Source organism: Nylanderia fulva, unplaced genomic scaffold (assembly GCF_048542155.1).
Source record: "Nylanderia fulva isolate GAGA-0341 unplaced genomic scaffold, ASM4854215v1 Scaffold23, whole genome shotgun sequence".
In the NCBI taxonomy this organism is placed as follows: Eukaryota; Metazoa; Arthropoda; class Insecta; order Hymenoptera; family Formicidae; genus Nylanderia; species Nylanderia fulva.
In genome coordinates, this window is record NW_028190293.1 from 2159807 (window position 1) to 2187764 (window position 27958).

A 27958-nucleotide genomic window follows, 5' to 3' on the forward strand; every position below is an offset into this window, starting at 1 on the left:
TTCATTTTCGAAATTTAATGCGTACATAATGCCGCTTCTATGGGGTGGGGTGAAAGGGCGGGCCCGCTAAACATACACACACACACACACATACAAACACACGAGTAATTTTCTCCTTTACCGTTCTCCACCACGTAATGCTCTTGGAAAGGATCCTATCGATCAATTACCAGCTCGATACACTCGCCGGTTGCGCCCGGTAAAATGGGCTTTTACCCATCCAACTTTCCTTCGGGATACATGAAAGATATCCACACATATCCAAGTAAGAGTACTGTTAAAGGTCGACTATAAATAAATCGAGAATACGGCGAACGTAACTGCGTGTGCGGACGCGCGACAAGAACCGATCATTCGTGAAGGTCGCACGCTGGAATCGCGCGTCTCTCGTCAGATTTACTATACATTATCAGGTATAATCGGTCTGTCGAAAAAGTATCTTGGTTGACACAAGTCTCGAAAGAGCGCTTCCTACTTTTGTCGTGTAATTAATTCAAATGGGATAAAATGAATCGATTTAAGAAGTGCGCGCGATTAAGTTCAAATTGCCAATATATAACTATTAATTGCGCGTAAATTTTCACAAAATTTCACATCATTCGGGCGATAAATAACGCGATGGTAACCTTGTTTCATCAATCATCGTCATGATGTAGCTTACAACAAAGATATTCGATTAATTTGTGAAAATTTTCCATCCATCATGAAATATGATGTGTTTCGACTTCATACGTATATAATTATCATTTTTCTACAAAATATTTTCTATATTACGGCAGGCAAATTATTATATAAAATTTTTTTCTCGAATTTCATCGCAATTTCAATGACTTGAGATACACGTTTAACTCCGAATTGACTCACTTTCGATCCGTTCGAGCCCCGCGGGTGCGACGTATTACGCGAGAGAAGTTTACTTCGCGATTATAGTCTGACTGTAGCTCGGAAATCGTTGTAAACAGGACTCAAATGGTGATTTGAGCTAGGGATAAAAGACTTGGCGTATAACGACGTACTCGGTGCGAAATGTAATTTTCTTTGCGCCGACCACGCTCACGTTTAGCTACCGCAATGCGCACTTAATCTTTATGGCGATTCGACTGGCCATCGACTTATTTAACGATCGACTTAGTCGCGATCGGCCGTAGACGATCTTGTGTGTATCGTTTTCGAACACGAAGACCCCGTTTTCTATATCTGTTCATCGTATCTCTCATACCGTGTATCCCATAAATAATTATTAACTACAATATAATCAATCGCGTATAATACATACATCATTTTTTTATTTTGTTTTGTTTTCAATAAATATATTTTATGTATATGTAAATTTTGCGATGAGATAAAAAGAAATATATATGTGTGCTTTTTCCTTTGAATGCAATTGTAATCATGAAAGAAAAAATGTTTATACCTATACATGGAGAGAATTTTCTCTTAGAATTGATATCCTGCAAATCATGGTAATCGTGGAATAATATATGTAGGATTGGAAAAAAATTTTATAATTTTATAAAAATAATAAAAATATTACCATGTACATGGTAAATTTTATATCTTATTGTAGCAAATATTAATATTTTTATTTATTTTTATTATAAAATTCTTCCAATACTATATTGTTCCACGATTACCCATGATTTTTAGAATAAATTCTAAGAGAAAATTCTCTCTGTATATATACGATACATATATATTTTTTAAGATTAAAGATACTATTTGAGTAAAATATATATAATATTATTAAAACAGAGTATTCATCTTTTTTATCAATACATATATGTCAATTTTCTTGCAATACATAAAATTGTTATCTGTCGTATTAATCGTGTGTTTTAATCGCTCTGCAGAAAGAAGATTAATATAAATACACACGCACGCTGCACTTGATATTACCAATCTTTCGTAAAAGACATCGAACGGTACATGGATTTATATTCGATTCGCCTGAATCAAGCGTTACGCAATTTTCACGGTTTCTCGCCCATATACGCGCATAGTCCCGTTTCCCGCGAAGACAAATCGCCGATTATTATTAAACGATAATAGAAACAAGTTTGGCCAGCCGTTTCGTACAGCTGTTATCCACGAAACGGGAATCGATGGCGCATTGTAATACGTCACCGTCGTCGTATATGAAATTTATTTGTGTCGCGCCGATATATATGAGCGTCAAACATTCTCAATTAATACCGCATTAAATTGTCTCTGCATATTCGCAGGTGAGGCATTTACGCATATATACTTATATTTTTTATCCGCTTGCGTGCTACTTTTGTGCGACTCTCTCGTATGAATGAATTCACAGGCCTGTGAACACGATGGATTTTCCATAGAAAAGCTAAACAAATCAAAACGTCCTAGAAGAGGATTAAATATAATTTTTTATTTTATATATTCATTTTTTTTATTCATTATTCAACACTGAAAAAATTATGCTATAATTTTATCTTAAAGGTTTTTTAGAGGGAAAGTGCATTTACGTAAAGGAGACGTTATATAGCGACCTTTTCCTATCATTTTCTACCTTTAATAAATTTTTTTGTACAATATACCGTATTACGGTATTTTGCTTTCATATCCCACGCGATCGACACTTAACGACGCTAAACGCCCCGTGCTTGCATTGTGCACGACGAAAAGGTCGCTTTCCCGAGATACCCTTTAGACGGCGAAATGTGACCGTAGGTCCAAGACCCCGTCAAGATAATTAAGTAGATTGCCATGGAAATTAGATTAAGCGAGTTTCTCGCGAGCGAGGACATACACAATCCGGTTTAATTGCCCGGCATTGTGTCGCGGGAGTTAATGACTGCGCTCGCGGTTGCCTTCCTTCCTCTCTCTTCTCCGGGAAAAGACGCCGGCACCGTCGCTATGTCGCTCAAGACGAGTTGCGACGCAACTTTAATTACGATGCGCGCGTGAAACAACGGGCGGAGAACGGATCGCGAAAACGAAACGTTAGACGATATTGCACCGGAGGCTGATGAGAAACCGCGACGAAATTGGAATTGCGCAAATCAATTGGAGTCTGTTACATCGCGATAATCTCATCATTTTATCTTCCCATCTTCTCGGTTTTAATAAAAAGATGGTAATTTGATAGGGCAGAGTTGATTGAGCGCTAAAGACGATTTCTCTCCAGATATAGAATATAACTTTCAGGAAATGTGTAGCAATCTAATTGTAATCAAAAAAATTGCGTTACAATGAAAGACCGAAAGAAATTCAAGAATGAAACTTTCGTGGTTTTAATTTAATCTCTTTGCGCATATTGCTACAAAATTATTGTAAAACCTAATAAAATCACTTTTAATTCCATTGCGTTACGTGATCCAAATATTTTTAAAAAGGTAAAACGAGAGAGAAAGGAGGGATTGGTTCGCGATTAACGCTACAAAATTATTGTAGAACCTAATAAAATCACTTTTAATTCCACATTGCGTAACGTGATCCAAACATTTTAAAAGGAAAAGCGAGAGAGAAGAAAAAAAGAGAGAGAAAGGAGGGACTAGTTCGCGATTAATGCAACACATTAGCGAGAATTGTTGAGACTACCTATACAACGGGCCAGTGATCGTCTCTCTGGTCTTTCTCGGGGTCCCACGTTACATTATTCCTGATCGTTTGAACTATCCGGGATGGTAATTCCGCGTTATTTCCCGAGGTCGAGGTCGCGACAGGCCTCTCGTCGATTCGCGTGGAAAAGGAGACCGTCGACCTCCGCCGAATAAATCGTCGGGGACGATCTTGTCGTGACGAGATGACGCGGTAAATCATCCGGGTTCTCAGGGATTCAAAAGACTATGTATCTCTCGTCGATTTGGCTTTAATAAAGCGCTCGGCTCGCCGCTATTATTGCTAACGTTATCGTGCAAGCGTGCAGAATCGTCAAGATTTTTTTTAGACGATATAAAATTAAAATTCTTACTACATGTGGGAATTTTTCAAATAAGTTGAAAAACAAGTTCTTTGATCGATTTGCCAATTAAATCTCAGCACGATAATCATGATCATTTCAATGGAACGGTGAATAAATTCCATAGCTGAAGATAGAAGTATATCCAAGCAGATTTAATTAGTTCTAATCGTTCTGTATATATATGTACATACATCTAATTTATCTATAGTAATATATTCATTTCATTTTTCAATACGTCCCGTTAGAATTATTCTGTTTCTACACAGAGTTAATTTTTTCCCAGAATTTATCCTGAAAATTATAATAATCGTGGAACAATATGGTATTGGAAACATTTTATGAAAGCGTTTCTGGTTTATTATTTACTACAATAAAAAATATTAATAATCTACTATACAATAGGATGTAAAATATGTTCGATTAATTTTACTATGTACATAATAAAATTTACTATATACATATTAATTTTTCATCAGGATAAATTCTAAAAGAAAATTCTCTCCGTGTACATATTTTATTTTATTTATATATCTTATTAAAATATGTAAAATATTAAATAAATCTAAATCTTCTTTACATATTAAAAAATAAAATTTTATTAACATAAACATAAGAGATAAAAAATAATAGATCTAAAAATAAAGACTTTAATGATAATTTTGAGAAACCAAGCTAAATATAATCACGTTATTAAATCATATGAAATTTAAATTAAAAATGAAAAATTAATTAAAAAAAAAAAACAAACGCGTAATCTTTGAAAATGAAAATATGTAATCCCTCAAAATTTTTTGACATTAAGTAGTATTGATAGAAGCGATCTCGCTTGTCGCGAGAAAGAGAGATGAGGTCTAATCGCTCTCGATTCTTCAATCAAAAACTCACCTTGCGACGATCGTCGCCTTATCCGGTGGGAAGCCAAGCCGCTCTCGTCTAATTAGCACCAAGGTTATCAGCGAACAGGGTCCGATATCACGGGGACGTTGAACGGGATCGAAGGACGAGTGTTTTCACTTTTGTCAGTCCAATAAGCCGGTCTCCTTCGAGCCGCGCCGTTTCATCAGTTTCACACGCGACAACGCAACTCGCCGGCGTCTTTAACCATTTACCGGGGATGATGCACACGCGCGATTACTTATCTCTGTCTATTTGGGCGGGACACGTGTGCACGAGAGCGTAATCTCCGCGAATTTCGGCGCTCTTCGGCGAGAAGAGAAAGAGTGTCAACGATCGGCGGCTCCCCTTCCGGCTGGGCCGGCGAATCGATCCGCTTTTACGGAGACGATCCCCGTCGAGGAGAGGTCTGGTGGTGCTGTAACGTTCACTGATCAGGATGAGGAACGTCGACGCGACGAGTAGACAATAACACGGTGGTCGCGCAAGACGTTGCGGCAGGTGCAGCCGCTGCAGCTGGCACGATCGTCGGCTTCATACTGAAGGGAAGAGATACGCACGGCAGGCGCGATGCCGCATGCCGCCGCGGACTGCCGCTGTGCGAGCAGCTACGCGAGAAACTGGCTCCCCTGTTCCGAAAACGAGCAAGCAGCGCCTCTCCTCTCCATTTCGCTCCTTCGATCTGTCTCTGTCTCTCGCTATCTCGTCCTCTACCCCTTCGCTGCGTGCGTTTTGCCATTCGTGCATGGTGGGGTTCTCCTCTCCGAACGGAGAGTAGGGATCATCCTCTTGCTCTCTCTTATTTTCTTTCTTTCTGTCTGCCCCAATGCAGGATCTCTTCTTCTCTCTCCTGCGCTTCGCGTGGAATCGCGCGAACGGGTCCTGAAGATATTTTTGGATTTTTCTTTCGATACGTTGTCCTGCGCCTCTTACGAGGAGTCACCCGGTTTGAGAGACCCGCTCGCAGGGATGGATCCTCATCTCGAGAAATAGCTCGCGACGATATGGCGGAGCGAATTTATTCCGGCGAATTTCTCGAATATTTATATGTATATGTATAGAAATCGAATTGCAGAACGAAATGTGCGTATATAGATATTTCAGGGTCTGTACCTTCTTCCACGTCTCCAATATTGATCTAAATTTAGTAACACAATTTTCAACTGTTGCCAAGGAAGAAGTCGCGTCCCTTCAGTATATAGTCTTCCTCACGATTCCCAGTATTGCGTGGAATCTTGATAGATTTCTCTCTGAAAACTAAAGTATTTAGTAATTAGAGATATATCGTTACATTTCATTCAAATTGTTTTTATATTTTTATCTCGAGCAAAGTGCAAACTTATAAAGCTTGTGGAAGAAGAAAGATGCGCTCTCTCACGAAAGATTTCATCTCGCGAATTTCGGAAAGCGAGGAGGATGAAAAGAACTGTATCTTTGTATTCCTGAATTCATTGACACTTGCAGGTGCACAAATGCATCCTGGCGAGGGATCGCGGCGGAATTTCCGCGCGAATGTCCGTTTTGTCCTTTCTGGTCCTAGTCGGACGGACATCGTGCTCTCGAGGCCGACGCGACGCGTTCCGGTAGGTCGGTGACGCCAAGAACCGGACCGGCTGCAAAAACGATTACGTTTCGAGAAGAGCGAGAGGGGGAAGTGCGGGGACGGCGGAAAGAGAAAGAGAGAGAATGGTCAGAGATTACCGGCAGGTCCTGGGCCGTAAAGATGCCCGGACTCTCTGGACGCATCGCCGAATATGGCCGAAAACATCCATATATAAGTGCGCCCGGTAACAGGTCGTAGCATCGCGTAAATCGAACTGCGAAAGTTATTGGACAAAACCAGATCATTTTTCCAACTCATTTTTCTAAATAGAATCATTTTCTCATGCTGTGACGATTTAGATGTAAAATATAACATCTACGAAAAAAGAATTAAAATATGCAACTTTCGAATACACGAAGAGAATTTTCTCTTAATTTACCCTGAAAATCATGGTAATCGTGGGACAATATGGTATTGGGTTTTATAAATTTCTCTGATTAAATATTTACCACAATAAAAAATATTAAAATTTACTACGTACATATTAATGGAACATAATTATTTTATGACTTATTGTGATACCTAAATATTAATATTTTTTATTGTGGTAAATATTAATCAGAGAAACTCTTATAAAACTCTTTATTGTCCCACGATTACCATGATTTTCAGAATAAATTCTAAGAGAAAATTCTCTCTGTGTACATTTTTCAAAAATGATTCACATTCTCATTTTCGCAAACGAACATTATTTCACAATCTAGCTAAGTCCTCATAAAATTTTAATTGATAATATTAATAAATGTTTCTTTGAATACTCGCATCAACATTTTCATGGTGTTGAACATTATAATAATAAATGTTATAGAGATTGCAATAGAGACATTAAGAAATAACCTTTCTTAATTTACATAATTATATAGCTATAGAGAAATGAGGAGATATTTTGCAGATGAAATATTTAAAGGCTTTTACTAGGAAGAACGATAGAACGTGAAATTATTTTGTATTGATCTGATAATTTTCACAGTACTGTAAAATAATTAGACCGATCCTCAGTGGCAAGGGCGGTTTTTAGCATCTTCGCACGCGTTAGACCACTTCGCACTCACACAGCAACGGTAATTAACGATGCTTTGAGCTCATGTACTTTCATAAAGTCCGGAACTTTCTAATGTGCCCGATAAATATCTCTATTTAAGCGTAACGGGGTTACATTGCTTCGACGCGCCAATTTTTTTTTCTAAGAACATCTCTAAGAATGTTTTTCATCCTTCGAAATTAAAATAATCAAGGATCATCTGTGCTAAAAGAGAGCTCGAGAGCTCAAGTTTTTTTTCACATTATAGGTATCAATTACAATTTACTATCGATACCCTTAACTGTATATTCGTAGATTAATTTATTATCTCATATATAAAATTAATTTATTGATCAAAAATTACGAATATCATCCGACTATTAATTTATTATATATTTATTTCCTGTTTTCGTAATGTTTTTTGAGATGTTTTTTAGAAACATGCTATACAGAGGAAATTTTTCCTCAGCGAAAATGTCGAGAAAGAGGTCATCATTTTTTACATGTTCCCAATTTTTGCCACGATGTATCTTTTTTGTAACTAATTGTAAGCCTCAAATTAAAATTCTATTGAAATAAACACTTCCTGAAAATTAACTAAAGAATGTGATTTTGTTTAATTGGTACCTCGACATTTTCGCTGCGGAAAAATAGTCCCCAAATGACATCAGGAATCTATACTGTTAATCAGTGATTCACTGAGTACGGGACACTCTGTACGCTCTTTAAAGATTAACGAGAAACAGATGATTCTCCGCCAACACTTTTCTGCTGGGATTTCTCTTCGGTCGGGAGGTGATTGCGAAAGACTCTCCAGGGGCGTGTGTCGTTGAATGGACACCCTCTCTTCGCGTCTTCCATCCCTTCGCAATCGTGCAACGGCTCGGCCGAACGACTTTCCTTTAAATCGGTGGGACGTTTTACGTGCCGTAGATTGACATTTACAGTGAAATCCCGAGCAACGGGCGCAGCTGGTTTACCATTCGCTCAATGATGCCTTAAGGATCTACGGTACCGTATAGCTGAAACCTGTTTCTCTTGTTCCTGGTTGCACCGGCTATATTTATACGCATTTGCGCGCGTGCGTCTATACGCATACGCACGCAACGACGTATCTCTCTCGTCGTCGTACAAATTGAATCGCAACTAATTATGAAATATTACCGATGTGTCGCGCTCCGCTTTCAATGCTCCAAGAATTTCACGCTGCGACACGTTAATTCACCGCTAACGTGCACAATAGTATTACAACCAAAATATATTTCATCTCTTATATATGTAAATCTGAATTTATTAAATTTTAGAAAAATAAAATATATAATATACAATAATATTGGAAGAATTTTATGAGAGCTCTGATTAATATTTATCACAATAAAAAATATTAATATGTATATATTAGAATTGATCGAATATATTTTATATTTTATTGTGGTAGATATTAATATTTTTTATTATGAAAAAAATATATCAATCAAAGAAACTCTTATAAAATTTTTCCAATACCATATTGCCCTACGATTATCATAATTTTCAGGGTAAATTCTAAGAGAAAATTCTCTCTGTGTATATAGAATATTTTTACAAAAATAAAAAAGGTGCCGAAACAAATATTTCAAGATTTTTAAATAAATAAATTTTAAAAGGAATAAGACACAACTCTTACATATATATCTCATATCAAATTATATATATAGAGGTTTATATATATAGAGATAATCTCGAACTCTAATCTCTCCTTTTGCAATACACAATAATCGTAGATTAAACATCGCAGTTACACACATATTTTTCACGCCTCTAGATATGGATTTTATTTTTATCTTTCCGGATCGACCGGATCTCATTTCGCACCGTTGCGCTCGGGTTAGTTCAGCACCAATGAAATCAAAAGTGATTTCTATACCTTATCTTTTACGATCCGGTGTCCGATCGTCGAGGCACCGGCATACCGCGGGAACCGTTTGGGAAACTGCATAATCGGTGCAACACGCATTTTAACACTTGAAGATTCACACGTGACGACGTGGACTGGGCCCTCGACTTCCTGTCGGCGACCGAGCAAACGAGTCGCACGATATAACGCAAGCCGGATACGGAGCTGCGTAATTATACATCTGCTGCGTTTTTTTTGTGTGTGTATGTGCCGCGTTAGTCTTTATTATCGTACGAATGCGCTAACAACAAGAGAGACTCTTAAGTCGCGCGCCCTTAAACACCCTCGTCGCGGAAGTGTGAAATTAATTTGACGTAAGAGAGAAAATTTTTCTATACGGTACAATTGCGTGCGATCTGTTAATGTTTGAATCTACGATTTAAATTTATTAAGTTTTAATATTTTATTTTATTTTGAAGGGAAAATTCTTATCTATATCGATTATATATGCATTTATTCTTTTGCTCAAACTAAAAACTACTACATGGATTTAAATAAATCATGCTATGAACACATAGTGCGATATTAATAATAAATATCAATAATTCGTGAATTTTATGATTGAAAAATTTAATAATTATTTAGATCACATTCTGATAAATTTATCATTTTTTGTGGAAAAATGATAAAAAAATCTCATAAGTTATAAGAGAGTTTTCCATATCCTCTGCCACAAATATATAGATAAATTTTTACAAGAAATAAATTTGTTTATTCATTTCTTTATCCTCTTTTAAAATTCCTTTTTCAAAAACAAGATAAGACTATTTAATTCTATTCAATTATATATGTTCTTTAATATTGATATCCACCATTACCATTTTGTCTGCTATTTTCGATATCCGCGTTGCCACCGATGTTGTTGCTAGGAGCATTGGAGAAGTATCCACCAATATTGCCACTCAAGTCACTATCCTTAGCTTGGCTAAAGGATTGTTCTTCTACAAAATAAATAAAAGAATTATCAACCAGAAGTTTAACAAAAACGGATAGAATATATATATATATTTAATTAAAATATATGTAGCATAATTTATTGCTTTTATAAAAATTATATATACTTTCTCTTTCAAATTATTTTATTTAAAGAAAAAACAGAGAAATTAATTATTGTAGCATATTTAATTTCTTACATATAAAATTACTAAAAAATTACATTAAAAATATGTTCTTTAATATATGGGGGATTTAACGTGTAAATAGATATAATCTAATTACATTTATTACAAAAGTTAAACTCTTTAACATAAGATAAATCTTTCGAAATTGCCATTTGTTATTCGTGTCGAAGAATGAAAAACGAGGAATCATAATCTTATCGCACCTGATTTTCCCGATTGATAACTATTGCTGCCTCCTCCATTAAATCCATTTGACTTTCCCTCGCCTGGACCACCGTTTGGATAACCATTACTACCGCCTCCATTAAATCCCGAGTTATCTGTAAAGCCGCCGCTTTTGCTATCTGGTCTACCAGAAGAATAACCGCCGTCGTTACCATTCGGCCCACCGGAGTTATATCCTCCACCCATATTTGCTTCGCCTTCGTATCTAATTTGCGGTTTAAATCCATCCTGATCAGCCTCATACTCGACAATCTGTTTTCTACCATCTGGAAGTAAAACGTTGAACTCGCCTTGAGCGCGATCACCGTTTCTAGTTTCTTTGTGGCCATAATTGCTGCCGGATTGTTCGTCCTTCACTTCGTAAGAAAACTCATATTTTGCTGGCTCCTGAAAGTGAAAGAACAGACCTGTAAATACACATCATAAAATAAATATGATTTAATATATAGGAATATATTATTAAAAGAGGATCAATATTTTTGAAGATTGCTTTGTGATTCGTCTTGCATTAATTATGTCATATTGGTCTTTGATATACTTAATTATTTTAATAACATATGTTTACGTTGCTTTCTTCCTGTGCATTGTTGTTGTAACCTTCGTTTCCTCTTCCTCCGTTTTTAAAACTTCCACCGCCGTTCTCAAAATTTCCTGCGTGTCCACTTCCTCCAGATGGATAACCATTAGCAGCGCCGTTTCCGAAACTTCCTCCATTTCTGGCTGGACTTTCAGATGGATAGCCATTGTTCCCATGTCCGTTTTTATTAGGTGGACTATAACTGCTTGATACTCCTCCATTGCTACTGCCGAATCCGTTTATTTCGTTGTTTGTTTTAGGTACATTTGGAGATTCGTAACTGCTCGACAATTTTCCACCATTATTTCCGCCATTGAAGCGATTTTTATCATTTGCATTTTCACTTGCAGGTACTCCATAACTACTGGAAGGCTTTCCATTACCATTGTTTCTACCAGAAGAACCACCTCCATGGTTTCCATTCGCGCCAGGAACACCGTAGTTAGTCGAGGGTCTTTCTCCATTACCTCGATTCCTAAAACCGTCTCCGTTGTTCGCATTCGTATCAGGTACGCCATAATTAATCGATGGTTTCCCTCCATTGCCGCTGTTTCGAAAACCACCTCCGTTGTGTCCATTCGCAATAGGAACTCCATAGCTGTTCGATGGTCGCACATTACCGCCGTTTTCTTTAAAATCCCCAAAAGGAGCACCGTAAGAGCTAGAGGGTTGTCCATCCCCAAATTCGTTTCCTCGAGCTTGACCTAGACCATTTACGCGGGCATTTCCTCCGGGTGTATCGTAAAGCTTCGACGGACCATTACCTGCGCCATTATCACCAGGCTTGCCGAAACTTGTTGCACCACCGTTTCTATTAACACTACCTCCGTTACCAAAATTCGGCGTCCCGTACTGAGTAGACAGGTCGGCTTGACCGCCATTCGCACCAGAGGTTCCTGTTCGTGGAGGTAGATACGAATTGACCGGAGGTTCCGAACGCGTCGTCGCCAGCATCGTGATAAACGTCATTATAGCAATCTGTAATAAGAATTTCGTGCAACACTTACAAATTTTGGTATCATATAATCTGTAATAAAAGATAATAGTAATATTGATTTCGCAAATATTAAAATATTAAATATAATCTCTTTTTCTTTTGTATGAAAAGATAATTAATTACAGAACATTTTTCTTATTTTTCAAATATGTTCTATGTTTCGAAATTTGATGATTTTTACTATGTCGTAAATTGATCTCGATAAAGTGAATTTATAATGTATTACGTAAACACTTTTGTATGAATTTTTGCTGAGAGAATCTTAATTACATCCATCAAAAAATATTTATTTATGAATTATATTTATAGAGTTGTCGATAATTCTAACACTTGATTATTGACACCAAAAATAAAAATGTATCCTTATGAACTCTTGATTGATTTTTCCTCTTGATAAATATTTCTAAATTATAACAGATATAATTCGAAAAAAAAATCTAAAAAAATGTATTAATTTCAAATTCCAAATTTTACGAGCACTAGAATAGAAATATATACATATATACCTTTATCGTTTCTTCTCACCTTAAGCATATTGACGATACTCGATGTTTTCTAGCGGCAGAAAAAAACAAATTTTTGTTACTTTATCCCTCCGAGAGAGAGTCGTTCTCCCTGCTCTCGTTGCTACCCTAGCACGGGATAGTCTCGAGGGAATGACAAACATGGGGTCCGCTTCGCTCTTTATATATCCCGGGTCTCATCCGCGTTTCTAGATCATAGTTTGGTGCAATCGGTAAGATTTACAGCAACAGTTCGATGCAAGTGTGTCACGAGATGCCGCGTGGAATCGACGGTGACGATGGAAAAGGGAGCCAGATCGATGTACAAGTAAGCGTAATCACGAGCAGATTCGCGCTCTATATCTCTTCGATTCGCGATTCCCGAGTCGGTGTTGCACCGGCGAATCGTTAACTCGAATCGTAATCATCTTAAACGTCTTTAAATTGTCTCGCTCCATGCGAGACAATTTAACAATCTTTGACATATCACCTCTGTAAAAAAAAATTATAAGAAATGTACATGTTAACTACATGTTCTTCAATTCTTAAGAACGTAAGAACTGAGAAGCCGCATAATGATATCAATGTAATAGTTTATCAAGTGACAAACAAAAATGTACAAAAGAACTTTTATTATTAATACAAAAGTTGCATAATATAAAATTGAAACCTATATATATATATATATATAATACAATGTCTATCGTACTTAATTGAGTATGACATGCATATAACTATACGTTCCATTGCTCAATATCTGATAATTTTATTCCATTTGCAGGGGAATCAGAAGAAAGGCTTTAATGCCGTGATCGACGCGTTAAGATGCTGTTGACGTGCACGTGAAATGTCCTCCAATTATAGGAAGCCTAAACATCGCGGCTTCTCCGTCCGCGCGTAGAGCTGATGCAACAAACCCGCGTGACGCAAACTTGCATAATGTATCTCTGTCTCATCTAGCTTACCGCGCTGCCATCATCTGCATACGAGTGCTACGGATTGCACAAATTTTCCCGAACAAGATATATACATATATCATATAGGTATGTAGAGCAGTAAGTATGCAACTATACGTTTAAAATAATTATAAGAGGCACTTAATTTTCTCTCAATTTACGATTTGATTTTAATTTATATTATTCTGATTAATTCAAATTCGAGTCGTGTGATATGTAAATCAGAATTACCTGTAAATTGGATGTCTGTAAATAATGATGAAATATTATATCAATATGATTCGAGATTTAACATAATTATATTAAACGCAAGTAATTTTATTTCTGAATTCATTCTTGATTAATTTTAGTAACGTGTACGTGATACACACACACAAAAAGAGAGATATTTATCTTTACATAGATATAATTATCTCTAACATCATTAATTAATTCAATTATATTCTTTATCTCCCTACGATAGTATAAAATAAACAAAGTATCATATAAATAAGTAAAAGCATACTTTATATATTCTGCTTTCGTCCGCTCGATCGTTCGATTACATTTTATATTGCAGTTATGGTGGACGCAATCCCCCTGTGCGAATACATGTCGAGAGATGTTTTGTATGGAACACGATTCTTCTCTAGATACATATCTCTCGCTACGGGCTTTGTGTCACCTGTGTAAATGAGAACGCGCTTATGTACTAGTCGTTTTATACTAGCATACAAATTTCTACATTGCGCCTCGATCGTCATCAATTATCCGCGTGATATGCAATGCTAAAAAGTTCTCACGCTAAATTTTAATCACGATCATATTTTACTGTAGTCTTTCACTGACAATAAGAATATATAATAAATAAATATATAAATAAATATATGTGTATATATATATATATATATATATATATATAAATGAAAAATTTTATATCGTGAAATATAAATATATATATTTTTTTCGAAAAAATATAATTTGTAATATTTTTTTTATAAAAAAATGCATCATTAGATATTTTTCTTAAATACGTAAAAATGCACTTAGTAATTTCAATCACAAAAAAAATTGTATTTAGTTCTCCATGCAGAGACGCCTGCATATACATTCTCTCTGCGATTCTTATGCACTCTCGCGCATCCTTGCAGTACATCGCCTTGTTATATATATTATATCGCACAGTCTCGCACGTGAGAATATATTAATGCATAATTCACAGAATTCTATGTTTATCCACATGTCCGAGATATTAAAAGTAATCTCACGTCATATAGGTAACGTAAAGGAAATATAATTTATATAAAATTTATATAAGATTTATTTATATATTTATATAAATATTTAAAAAATATCTATCACACATACATATATAAATATATAATTACATAAATGTATGTACTTAATATATATGTATGTTTTTAATATACTGCATATATGTGCATGTGCATCATATGTTGCGTTCCTCTTGACATTTCTATCTGGATAAAATGGCCGCGAAGTGGAAACATCATCGAGTCAAAATAAATAATATCTTACTTTACAATGGTTAGAATAAACGTTAATAGATTTTTATACGCGTGCATTTTGATCATTTGTAATCTCACATATTTGATAATTCGTTTAATACAACGACATACCGAGAAATTAATTAACAGTTGGAACAATAAATGTAGATCTGTCAAAATTGTGCATCGGAGTGAGAACTTTTTAATAATCGATAAGCCCTACGACATGTATATAAATAGTAATAATCCTGACAGAAAAGTGAGGACATACCTGTTTGACGTGCACACATAAAGCATTCTCATATTAATCAAATATTATGTTTTCAGAATACTCTCCAGTTAAAACTGCGAGAAATGCTGCCGGACTTGGTTAACCCAAAACTGCGTCATGAATTTTATTTCGTGCATCGACTGGATTATCCTACAAGTGGCATCATGTGTATAGCATTAAATAAAACGGCAGCCAGAGCAGCATCGTTTGCTTTCGAGAATCAAAAAGTACAAAAGTTTTATTTGGCATTGGTACACGGTCATATACACAAACCTTACATCATAATTGACAAGCCTATTGGTAAGCAACTAAAATAATAGAATGCAATATAATATTGGAACAAGATAAAAATAGGCAAAGGATTTGATTTTATCTTTTCTTTAACTAGGTAATGATGTACGTGAAAAGAATGGCAATCATAAAATGTGTACAAGCGAGAGTATCTTTTGTGAAAAGCCACGTAACTCTTACACTGTACTAGTAGTATTGGAATATGGATTTTGGAAAAACAAACCTGCTACTAAAATATTGCTAGCACCTGGCACAGGTAGACGGCATCAGTTGAGAGTACATTGTCATTATATCGGTCATACAATTATAGGAGATTATACGTATAGTAATGGCAAAGATATACAGCCTCATAGAACCTATCTTCATTCTTTCAGGTAAAATTTCTATAGAAATTTGTTATTTGAATTACATAATTATTTTACTAATGTCCTGTACTTTTCAGGTTAATATTAAACTGTGATAATATTGAAAATATAGATGTAAGAACAATAGATCCATTTAATGCTTCCATATTGTCTGATTATAAAGTAACAAATGTAATAAACATATTAAATGAAAATATATTTCACGATATAAGTAAATATATGGAATAAAATTAAGAATTTTTGTTATATATGATACACAGATTTATTGAGCCACTTTGACTCCAGATTTGGTCACCATGAATTGAAAAGTAATTCTTGGTAAGTGCGAAGCTAGCATTATGCAAGCATATCGTTTAGAATTTCTTCTGTAAAAATGTATAGAAGAAGTGATCATACTTGACCAAGTAAATCCTAAAGCTGGTTGTTCAATTGCATTTTCAGATATAATACTATGATTATCTATAACTGCAGAAACCTAGAAAGATATAAAAATTAATACTGTATATCTGTTATAATAAATATTTTAAGATTTCTTTACCTGATTAATGCAGATTACACACAAGTCATTATTTTTACAAAGTTGGTGTAATTGTCTTCCAACATTCCTTTTACTTCTGCCTTGTAGCTGATCTTTCCAATCTTCTACTCTGTAAGGGGCTGCTATTGAATCAATGACTAATAATCCTATTTTATGAATATTCATCAGCGCTGGGACTTGACGTTGCAGACATAGTTCTAATTCGTCCTTTAACATAGTATATATATATATATATATATCAATTGTATGTATAATAAGTTAAAATGTAAAGCCTCATTGATGTTTTTAAAAAAAACGAATATAATTATTATTAGAATTATATTATTAAATGTAAACTTTTTAAATATATGTATTAAAATAAAAAAATATATATATATTCAAATATAAAAATATATAATAAATTCTAATATATCTCTTATAGTAGTATAATTACAGTGGTGGCTACATGGTTCACGAATATTACATCTCCATTCACAGAATGAGTTTTAGCTATTTCTGAATTCTGTAGTAATTGTTGCAACCTTTCTGATGGAAAACTAGTTTCTGTACAAATGTATATTGCACCTGTTAACATCAATGTATTCCATCATACATGTATTTTAATTCACACAGTATTATGAATATTTGAAAAAATTGACCAAAAAAAAAGAGAAAAGGCATAATAGAAAATTATTATTCTTTACAAATTTGGTTAAAATTTATATTATATTAAAAAAAAAAAAAATACAAAAAGTTATTTAAGACATTTATTTGATTTTTGTTATTTATCAAGAATTTAGAAAAGACATAAAGTTTCAAAACTACATAAAGAGACTTATTTGGCATGTTTTCTGAATTAACATATTATATTTCAAACTTTTGATTACCAGCTGCAAGACCGTTCGCGGTTACTGGCAGTTGAACAGAGAGACACAACTGCAAAGCCAACTGTGTTTTTCCAGTGCCAGCAGCACCGTAAATCTGCGTGATACCCCGACAAGGTATACCGCCCTTTAATATCACGTCCAATTCTGAACAACCGGTTGTGAGAAATTTCTCTTTAATAGCGGCTGCGTCTGTCACTAACATATAATAAAAATCATTTTATGCATGAACATAAACGTGTGTGTATATACATTATTCTCAATAATCATAAAAAAGATTCATTATTTTTTAACAATACCTTGCAAATCATCGAGTTTGAAGCTCATTTTTTTATGTATTGAATATTTACACATTAAATGCTTTGACATATGAATTCATGTTCATATCGGAGCGTATATGTATTTCTCATATATGCCTTGTTCTTAAATTCATATTAAACCATTTTGATTCTGTACGTATATCACTGTTACATTATTATTGATAAATTATAACTCGAACAATTAGTTTTTAAAATAAAATATATCACGAAATAAATCGAATGTTAGATAGTATGATGGAGTAATCGTTTTCTTGACAATCATAGCGCCATCTTCTGCTTATGAAGAAAAATATATTACAGAATGACCAGGAAAAAAAAGTCTCTATAATATTATGTTGCTGAAGTGTTACGTATATATTTTTTATATACAAGTCAAATTTTACTTGAACATCCTTTAAATTGACGTACAATTTTTTTAATACTTTTTTAAAAAATATGCTTACGTTATGTTGTAAAAACAACATTTAACTCATTATCATAAATTGTTATAAATGTGAAATACACATTGTAATCTTTCTTCTCCACATATCCTTTTTTATACAAATTTATTTATTTTCCCCCTCTTGATACTTTTATTTTACGTTTCTTTACGTGCTTCTTTACTTTAGTTTTCCTTTTTTCCGCTTGCTGTTCTTTGACCGCCTTTTTACGCGCCTAATTTGAATTTTAAAAAATTTTAAAGTTAAAACAGTAACATCTATATAAAGAAAGAATAAATAATATATCTTACTTTTTTACTATCCGGGCTTTCGTTTCTGGGTCTAGCCGAATTTACAAATTTGCTTTTATTCTCGCTCTCGTTTTCACTATCGGAATTATCGCTACCCTCAGAAGAAGAGCAAGTATCGCTTTCTTCCTCTACATCTTTGTTACTTTTCTTGTGTTTGTTAGCTAGGATCTCGGGTGTTTCCGCAGGCTTAGATAAATCTGCTTTCAAGCCAATTAATGTCTTGTAAATTAAGTCTTGTCCAGATTTGGCAAGATTTATATCACGTTCCACATTGACCACCTATAGAAAAATATACAGAATAAAAGTTTGTATCTTTTCAGAAATTTCCTTATATAAATGAAAATTATACATTACATGAACTTGTAGTAATCGATGATACCTGAGTCAATCTTTGAGGAATGTAAGCTTGCTTAAAAACTGCCTCTTCTATTTGCTGCTGTGGATCATTTTCATTATTTGCCTCTTGCATCCGGATATCGAGATATTCATCCATGTTTTTTTCATTAATAGTTGGGTCTGTTATGAAATCAAATAGTGATTGAAGTGGCATAACTCCTACTTTGTGCTTTTTGAAAAATGCTGCAAAAAATATACAAATATATTAAAAATAGATACTTTTAACTACATGAAAATAAAATGTCTTTATCATACCTGTAATATTGCTACAATCGTTCCTTAGAAATTCAATTGCATTACAATGATCACGATCTACTGCCTGTAAAACATCAATGACTACAACTGATCCATTATGATACAACATATTATACTCGCTCAAGTCAGCGTGAACAAGCCTACACTTATTGTACATTTTCCACATAATTTCGATACACTCTCTATACAACATTCTTGCTTTTGATTCTGTAAGTGTAGCATCCTTTAGTTTAGGCGCCGCCCAGCCGTCTGAACCCAGAAATTCCATCAACAACATGTGACCACCATATAAAATGGGCTGTGGCGCTCTGACACCACCTTGTTCCAAGCGTTTCAAATTAGAGAATTCCTTTTCCGCCCAGATTTTCACCATTTTGCGCGGATTATGCAAAGAGTATACATGATCAAAACGATACTCTCCCCTAATATACTTTTCCCGATTTTTAAATGTCAGGATGGATGTCCTATATATCTTTATAGCAATCTCGTCTTCGTTTTTCGACTTGGCATAATATACATTAGCTTCTTTTCCAGTTGAGATACAACCATTTATCTCCGCTAACACTCCTCTTTCAAACAATTTGTGCAGTTTCTTCTTGATACGCGAATCCAATACATTCTCAGTCGTCGCGTGATCGCTCTTATCTTTCATCCTTATGCGATCTTTGTCAACACGTTTGTCATTCTCCATCAATACATTGGCTACATGGTTTGGTAATGATGAACTCGCATACTTCTCTAAATTAATCTTATTCGCATAGCGAGTCAACAATTTATGTTTTGGTTGATAATTTGTTACCTTAGTGGGTGCTTCTTGAGTGTTGAATCTTTGTGAACTCGTTTTTACAACAGCATTCTTGTCTTTCTCTTCATACAAATCATAATCATTGTTACAATAATAATCATCATTGTCACTATCTTCAATATTGGTCTCTTTATCACATGTGATATCCAAATTGGCTACTTTTTCCTCGAGTGGTGCATGCGAATACATATCAAACGTGGATGTATTTTTAACTTTGTTCTGTCTACAAAAAAATAAAATATAATTATAGTTTCTTTAAAAAAATACACAAGATTTGGAATTTTATAAAAATTTCTAAATAATTTCAATCTTTTTAATGAATTTTTTTAGATTAATAAATAAAAATGATTTTATTCCTAATACTTTGTTGAGAATCAAATATATTGATATAAAATATATTTACATGCAAGGTATTTCGTCCTCTTCGGCGTCGCTAAATTGGCCTTCTTCGAATTTTTCTGACATGATTAATATTCTTTTTGAACAACTTATTTAATATATTCGTTAATTTCAATATTTTGCTCTAACATGTGCTTAAGCAAACGTATGAAATAATCATATATATATATATATATATATATATGTCAAAGCGTGCGTTCCATTTGATATCACAAACGATTCGAATCATCATAATCACAAAATTTTAATCAACCAATCAACACAAAGAAATCTTTATTCTTTTCGTTCTGATTGGTCAATCTATATTAGCTTCGATTTTTAATCAACTTCTAGTAAATACTTGTATTTTACAACATTTTTGGATATCTATATATGTTTCATTATCTATGCTTTAAACGTAAATTTGTTGTTTACATCAATATTTAAACTATCCAATTATGCTGAGCTGACAAAGAGTAAGTTTTTTTTCAAATTTCTGTATTAATATATAGTTCTCTAATACACTTGTTATAATCTATTATAATTTTATGTACATATTTAATGTGTATATTATTTCTGTTGTACAATTAACATCACAGCTGATTATATTTTTTAATTAATTAGAAATACATATATTTTACAGTCTGTGTTTATATAGCTAATAAAAAGTAAAATACAATGTTTTTTTTTTTTCAATTAATATTAACATTTTTTTATAACATAATTTCTTGTATTGGAGTAATAAATAAGATTATTTTACTTGCTGTATGTATATTGTATAAACAAATGTATACAAGCAAGATTATCTAATACGTATTGCTTGCATAAAGTATCTAATTTTAGTAAATCTATGTCTTAATACACACACATAGAATTAATAGAAAAATAATTGCTTTGGAAATATAAAAAAGATTTTCTAAATTATCATTGGCAGATTTACAGTTATACACTTGAAAACTTATAAAAGACAAATAGCAATTCGCAAGAGTGATTAGTGAATAAATATTCAACCATGGAAAATATTATGCGATCTATGCAAGGATGCAATGCTATTCGTTACGCATCTTATAGAGCTGCTGCAAAGATGCAAATATTACATAAAGAATTGAATAGTAAGTTTCTCATTGATTTTTAATTCTCTGTAAAATAAATTAATATTTTATAAACTATCTTATTTAATTTTTAGTGCAATATGTACAATTGGAATTAATAGCAGGAGTATTTGAACGTCATAGACTTTCCATTACTGAAAACTGTGTTAATTTAGACTCTAGTGAGATCGAGGATGTTTTATCTGATATTTATTTTGCGGCACAAAAAGAAAGCAATTTCAATTTTGATGTTGATTTTGTAACAAAGCTTGCTACAAATTACATTTTGAGTACTTTTGACAAGTGAGTTTTTGTTTTTCTTTCTTTCTTTATACTCTATAAATAATATTAATATATATTAATTTTGCTACACTTTAAAACATCTTTATAAATATATACATTATAATCTCAACAATAAATAATTTTATAATTACGAAAGAACGTATTAATAAAATATGAAATTGTATTTAATATTGCAGACAAAATACTGGAAATATTTTAGTGTTTTCAGTTAAAGTTGCATTGATATTATTAAGTAATGGTAAATTACAAGAAAAGTATGGATATTTGTATCAGCAACTAGCTGATCATAATGCATGTTTATCTAGAGCTGGTTTGCATACCTTATTAACAAATATCTGTAAAATAACAGAAATGCTTGGAGAAACTATAACGTATGGATATGAACAGATTCAGACACATATAGATGCCTGTTTTGTAAAGGTTAAATACAATCAATTTTGTGTTCGTTATTTTTATTAAAAATAAGCTTTTAAATAATTTTTTAAAACATATTTTAGTCTCAAGGAGGTCTTGGAATTACTGAAGCAGAGTTTGCTGCATGGATCATGCAGGAACCTCCTCTGCTTGTTTGGATAACAACATTCAATCGAATAAAATCTGCAGAACATAGTCAGTGATAGAATAAAATTATTATACTATTATTATATTATTATTATTACTTACATATAACATAATTATATATTTTTTTTTGCAGTTGTACATAATATCAGATGTTCTTCATGTAAAGTGACACCGGTACAGGGACCAAGATATACATGTTTGAAATGCACTGGATACCATCAGTGCCAAGAATGTTTTCTCTTAGGCAAGACGTCAAACAAGCACAAGTTGAAGCATCCAATTCGTGAATTTTGTGTTAAGGTAAATTGTTTATTTAACTTGTTTCGTGTGAATTAAATTGCTTACAAGAATAATTCTTTTGCAGACTTCACATCGAGAAGTTACAAAACTGATTATTGAATTAATTAGAAATAAATTGAGATTGTGTCCTACTAGAACAATCCCAATAGAAGATCCAGTTACAGATGTTACCAGGTTCGTGTAAATTGTATCTTTACAATTTTGTATATAATTATACAATATTTATTTTTTGATAATTTTTTTTATATGTAGTAACGAAATAAGACGTGTAGATTATGGTTCAGTAAGGAGTACTGTTAAACGAAAGATTCTCAGTGATCCGCAAAAGGAATTACAAAGTATTATAATGCATTTGGAAGAAGAAAATCGACAACTGCAAATTGAATTGCTCGACATACAAGGCACCAAAGCAGAAAGGCTACAACGTCATAGAGCAACTATCGAATCTCAATTGCAGCGACTAAAAACGCTTAAGGTATATTAAGTCGAAGATTCCTTAGACATTGTTTACTAACCCTGTAATTTTTGCAGAAATATTTATTTACTGATGTGACTCAAGTACCACAGATTACTCGTATGCAAAGCACCCCAATGTTACCACCTTTAACATCTAGACTTACAGCATTGCCTCTTGAATTTGAATTGAGTCCAATTATCAGGCAAGACTCTACAGATCAACCAAAAACACTTCACAGCAAAAACAAATTGACACCGGATTTTAATACCACATCAACAATAGAGCATACAGAAAGGAAAGATGACGTCAATGCTCTTTCTTGTACCCAAGAAGCTTCTACGAGTTCTGGATTCGGTAATTTATCAGAAAACAGTCGCATGGAACTAAGTACTTGGATTGGAGGTAAATATAAAGTATATCGATGCGATTAAAAATAATTACAGATAGACAGATTTATGAAAATACATGTTGAATTAAATTCTCTCCTTCTTCCTCCTTAGGAAGAAGGAGAGAATTGAGTACAGCTGACAGTGGTTTTTCTCAGTGGTTGGCTGCTGGCAATTCAAATTGTAAAGATAATTATGTGGCTAATGCAACAATTAATAATGCAAATAATGATTCGTCGCTCGTAGCTTCTCAGTCTCCTACAGGCATTCATAGAGATAATACTCCATCTTCCTTGCAACGGCCTGATAAACATTCGCAACATAGTAGTTTGCAAAATATTCAAGGAGATCTTAATGATATATTAGATAGACTGCAAAATATGGTTGCTAATGACTGTTTGCTCGATGGTAAGTTTTCATTAATTATCAAAAACAAAAATACAGAGAGTATTAGATTTTCACATACGTAAATATATCATTTTATAATAAAATTATTTTGATACATTTATGGCACATGTTATGCAAATGTATATATACATATATTTAATTCATATATGCAATTTTTGTAGAATCGTACGACGGCAATGACAATTGTAAATTAAAACGTGCCACAACTGAAATGGAAGATCTATTAACTGGCCTTATCGAAGGTATGGAATCTCGTAAGAGTAAACTTACTACTATTGTTTGAAGCGATTAATACTTCAAATCTAAAACTTTAATATTGTACATTTAAAAATTTTTATATTGCAATGACTTTTTCTTTTATGCATAATCTCAAATCTTTTTTAACTCTTATTATTGGCATAAATATGAAACGACATATAAACGTGCCATTTTATGACATTATGCATTATCCAAAGAAAGAACATAGAACATAATCCTTATTATTATAAGCAATAACTTGTGCACAAAGATTTAGAGAATTACAGTTATATTTAACACAATAGTGAAATATTCATATTCATTATTTGATAGACTAAAGTATTTTTTGACACTATATGTATTTGTATATCTGTGCAATCATGAAAGAAATCTATTTTGAGATTCCTATTAACAAAGAATTATATCTGATGATTGTCTATAAAAAAAAATGGATAAGTTTTATATATACATATACATATGACTCTCTTTAATAATAATTTACTTGTAAGTAGGAAATATAATAAAACTCTTCTACATATATCTTGCAAGAAATCATTTATAATTTCGTCCATTTAAACTTTCTTAATGCATTATTGAGCCAATTTATTATTGTTCTTCAAAGATAATTAATTGCACAAGACGTTATACTTTATGTCAAAGTATATTTTATTTTTCAATAAAATGAAAATTTTGCATACATACATTCGATTAGAACGTAAAAGCGATAGATTCCTTTGTCTCCAATTATAAAACGAGTGCCTTATATTCTAAGTTTAAGTCAATTTGAGACCCGACTAGATGCTTGATTATGACATAATCTATGTAATCAGAAGTAGAAAAATTTGTACGTGTATAATGCCAGCATACCATACAAGTCTTTGAAAATTAATACTGAACAAATATATCGGACATTTACTACATGTCCTTCTCTAGATGTAGCGTATCAGTTAGATAAGTGACTTTGAAGAGCCTCGAGAAGTGCGTTTTCTCTGACGGTCGATTTACCGTCCATGCCATCACGCGAATACCACGTTCGGACCACCGTTCTATTACGCGTCTGAAATAAAATTTATCATAATTATATATACGTATTATTCGTTCGTACAAATATATATGAAATTATTAAGAATTTGATTTGAACATACGGATTTACTATGTCCTTGTGCAATAATATAGCAGAAATACCAATGATATAATAAACGAAGCGAGATAGTAACCACTCGTACAAAAATTCCAAGATGCAAGCTGCCAAATGTTTAAACGGATTATGAAATCGTGCCGCGCCAAGCGCTTCCAGGCCAGCGTATGATAATCTCGAAAAATAATACGGCCTCCAAGCAAGACCCGAGACAATACGTGGCTCTTTCTTTCGAATCTGAACGTAAGATTAAGATGAATATATTAACGATTAAAAGATATTTTTTTAAGCATATATATAAATTATATTAATATTTGAATTTCCCACATGTACCATGTATACTATGATTGGATTGAAACTCGATACAATGCCTCTTTCAAATAATTTTGGATATTTTTTGTACGCATCTAGAACAACTTGCACGACATCCGTCCTAGTTTCTTTTATATCTATAATTACTCTCTGTTCGCCATTCAGACATTCTTGCAGCGCATCGTATAACAGCGCGATTCTCTCGCCATCAGAAAACTTATTCCTTGATCAAACATATGTACATATTTTCTATTAAAATACTTAAATATATATTTATTATAAGGTGCATTTTACATCTAAATTATATCATTATATATTTAAATGTATAAATTATAATTAAAAGATGAAGTTTAAAGTTCTAGTATTGAATATTCAACTAATAAAGAGAAAATAAACTATTAAAAAATTATAATTAGATTAAAAAAAATATGTACACAATCATACCTATGTCATACCTATGTAAGCAGGTAATTATAAGTTATATAATCATACCTAAGTGGATGATTATAAGATATATCTAACTCTCTCAATTCCTCCCATGTCATCTCACTAATTGTTCCTGTTTGGCCTGTAAGTCTTTCAATTGTTGAGTCATGAAATATTATTGGAATGTTATCTTTTGTTAGTCTTAAATCAAGCTCTACAGCACTGCAGCCCTTTCCCTTGCTCTGTAAGTATAGGTAATATATTTAAAGAAATATGTTTAAGATATATTTGTATATATAAAATAAAAATGCATATAATTTGAAATACAAATATTTAATGATTAAATAAGATTAAAATATTAATGTTAAAAAAAATAATATTGATAAATTAACTTTATTAGTTCTTTCTATTGTATACTATCAAGCAGCAATTATGTTAAATAAGCTAATAAGACTGAGATACAAAAATGTCAAAGTCTAACAGAAATTTTACAAGTATTTTATATAACTAGATATTTTGAAATATGTAATTTTACATTTCGAAAAGCCAGCAAACTGTTTTCAGGGTAATCGTATCCTCCACCACGGTGAGCCACCACTCGCATGCAGTATTCCTCTCCGTTACCATGTTTTTCAGGCACAGAGTTATTTTTGCCCAAGAGGAGTGGATTCACACCGAGTACTTTTTGGACAGTTTTGACAGGCGGAGGAGACACTCGGGTAAATCTGAGTGCAATCACAATAATTAACGAGCCCCAAACGATCCAAGGAATGCAAAACTCGTACAGAACAGTAATTAATACACTCAGCAACGTTTGCAAGAATATCCATAATAAGGCGCTGTTTAAGATTAATTCGATGATTCTGTGCATGTTTTTTTGGTGTTAATAATTCTTTATCACAGTTTACTTGTTTAAAGATTCTCTTGCCATATACGAGAGAATTAGGCGAATATTGCGTGATTGCACACGTTGTCTTATATAATTATTATTTAAAAAGAAGCAAAAATTATTACTTCATAAAAAATTAAAATAGAAATTGACAATGTCGAAGAATGCACGAGAACTTTGGTTGCAAGTATTTCATCGGCGATTCGTGCAAAACACAGCATTCTTTTTATTTGCAAGTCAATATATTCGATTTATTGTACAGTGTGCATAGATTTGCACAGATCTCCAAGCTTCTAAAACAACGCAGAGCGTTCATTTGTAGAATTTAAACACGTATGTGCGAACAAGAAACTCTGTTTTTCTTTCGCAATAAAAGCTCGTCGAGGTGCTATCTATCCTTCCTTCCTATCACACTATTTCTTTCATTCATTATTCATTCTTTCGTTCCACTATTTTTTCCTCATTCGATCGATTGGCGCGCAATTTACACAGCGAATATTTCGCTCGAAAAATCAACACAAATCACACGCCTCGATAACAAAACTGTAAATATATATAGATTTATAAATGTCTGTCATGTCTGTGGTTCCTCCCCGTTACATCGCAACATTCCCGATCGGCCAATCACCATCCGGCTTCCCGGCAAGCAGAGTTACGTGTATTCTAGATGGTACATCAAGTGAGAAAATTCGGACTTTCAGCACTAACACAGAAATTCATTAACTCAGTGCTGCCACGTCGCAAGACGTAAATTTCTTCAATTCGTATAATGAATTGTCTTTTGATAATCGATAATCGCATTTAAAAAAGGGTTGAGAGTTTCCTGTCTCCATTTTTCTAGTCAAATTGTTAGCGCGCGAATAACGACACCTCCCCGCTCAAGTGTCGCCGCGCGAATGACGCAAGCTCTGTGGAATGCAGTGCGCAGCACACCGCGCGCAGATGGGGTGGGAAGGAGGAAGAGTGGGGGTAAAGCCGTGGGGGAAGCGGAGTAGA

At 33.4% G+C, this 27958-nt stretch overlaps 7 protein-coding genes and 1 long non-coding RNA gene across 15 annotated transcripts in view; 3 read left to right on the forward strand and 5 right to left on the reverse strand.

Annotated features, from left to right (window-relative positions):
* knockout (Stork-head domain-containing protein knockout) overlaps positions 1–5454 on the reverse strand; it is a 78625-nt gene extending 73171 nt beyond the window's left edge. Inside the window, exon 1 of one of the 2 annotated variants that reach the window (XM_085483104.1) lies at positions 4808–5454. The gene's annotated coding sequence lies outside the window, so the exon portion shown is untranslated. The remainder of the gene's footprint in view (positions 1–4807) is intronic. The other variant, XM_085483106.1, reaches the window with a different exon arrangement.
* LOC114932039 (uncharacterized) overlaps positions 1–13757 on the forward strand; it is an 87832-nt gene extending 74075 nt beyond the window's left edge. Inside the window, exons 6-8 of one of the 2 annotated variants that reach the window (XR_014924748.1) lie at positions 11650–11808; positions 12856–13127; positions 13581–13757. This is a non-coding gene — a long non-coding RNA (uncharacterized LOC114932039). The remainder of the gene's footprint in view (positions 1–11649; positions 11809–12855; positions 13128–13580) is intronic. The other variant, XR_014924749.1, reaches the window with a different exon arrangement.
* LOC114931994 (uncharacterized) lies at positions 10110–15650 on the reverse strand. The gene is made up of 6 exons (XM_029304163.2): positions 15514–15650; positions 14261–14419; positions 12822–13291; positions 11288–12277; positions 10701–11109; positions 10110–10317 (listed from the first exon to the last, which is right to left on the reverse strand). The coding sequence occupies exons 3-6, from the start codon at positions 12828–12830 to the stop codon at positions 10172–10174; spliced, it is 1554 nt and encodes a 517-aa protein (XP_029159996.2). The 5' UTR covers positions 12831–13291; positions 14261–14419; positions 15514–15650; the 3' UTR covers positions 10110–10171.
* On the forward strand, positions 15204–16715 carry LOC114932004 (pseudouridylate synthase RPUSD1). Of its 4 annotated transcripts, XM_085483108.1 has the most exons (6): positions 15205–15501; positions 15570–15813; positions 15902–16178; positions 16247–16340; positions 16430–16487; positions 16611–16715. In XM_085483108.1, the coding sequence occupies exons 1-5, from the start codon at positions 15280–15282 to the stop codon at positions 16436–16438; spliced, it is 846 nt and encodes a 281-aa protein (XP_085339234.1). In that variant the 5' UTR covers positions 15205–15279; the 3' UTR covers positions 16439–16487; positions 16611–16715. The 4 variants fall into 4 exon arrangements, 3 of the variants coding, with proteins under 3 accessions (XP_029160009.2, XP_085339234.1, XP_085339233.1); XR_014924747.1 differs by having other exon boundaries at positions 15204–15501; positions 16247–16487; XM_085483107.1 differs by having other exon boundaries at positions 16430–16715.
* LOC114932012 (DNA repair protein XRCC3) lies at positions 15971–18163 on the reverse strand. Of its 2 annotated transcripts, none has more exons than XM_029304196.2 (5): positions 17870–18163; positions 17574–17768; positions 17141–17250; positions 16708–16914; positions 15971–16644 (listed from the first exon to the last, which is right to left on the reverse strand). In XM_029304196.2, the coding sequence occupies exons 1-5, from the start codon at positions 17937–17939 to the stop codon at positions 16432–16434; spliced, it is 795 nt and encodes a 264-aa protein (XP_029160029.1). In that variant the 5' UTR covers positions 17940–18163; the 3' UTR covers positions 15971–16431. The 2 variants fall into 2 exon arrangements, with proteins under 2 accessions (XP_029160029.1, XP_029160021.1); XM_029304188.2 differs by having other exon boundaries at positions 17141–17271.
* Positions 18164–18418: 255 nt separating this feature from the next.
* RIOK1 (RIO kinase 1) lies at positions 18419–20629 on the reverse strand. Its single transcript, XM_029304152.2, has 5 exons — positions 20480–20629; positions 19272–20299; positions 19000–19199; positions 18621–18899; positions 18419–18544 (listed from the first exon to the last, which is right to left on the reverse strand). The coding sequence occupies exons 1-5, from the start codon at positions 20539–20541 to the stop codon at positions 18440–18442; spliced, it is 1674 nt and encodes a 557-aa protein (XP_029159985.2). The 5' UTR covers positions 20542–20629; the 3' UTR covers positions 18419–18439.
* A 231-nt stretch (positions 20630–20860) lies between these two features.
* LOC114931940 (dystrobrevin-1) lies at positions 20861–24707 on the forward strand. 2 transcript variants are annotated; one of them, XM_029304101.2, is made up of 11 exons: positions 20861–20930; positions 21389–21566; positions 21641–21848; positions 22025–22268; positions 22346–22457; positions 22543–22709; positions 22774–22883; positions 22962–23184; positions 23241–23568; positions 23667–23960; positions 24122–24707. In XM_029304101.2, the coding sequence occupies exons 2-11, from the start codon at positions 21467–21469 to the stop codon at positions 24241–24243; spliced, it is 1908 nt and encodes a 635-aa protein (XP_029159934.1). In that variant the 5' UTR covers positions 20861–20930; positions 21389–21466; the 3' UTR covers positions 24244–24707. The 2 variants fall into 2 exon arrangements, with proteins under 2 accessions (XP_029159934.1, XP_029159940.1); XM_029304107.2 differs by having other exon boundaries at positions 23799–23960.
* Positions 23594–27847, reverse strand: LOC114931957 (glycerophosphodiester phosphodiesterase 1). The gene is made up of 5 exons (XM_029304118.2): positions 26609–27847; positions 26140–26315; positions 25669–25870; positions 25343–25572; positions 23594–25254 (listed from the first exon to the last, which is right to left on the reverse strand). Exons 1-5 carry the CDS (start codon positions 26942–26944, stop codon positions 25113–25115), a joined length of 1086 nt encoding a protein of 361 aa, XP_029159951.1. The 5' UTR covers positions 26945–27847; the 3' UTR covers positions 23594–25112.
* Positions 27848–27958: the final 111 nt, after the last annotated feature.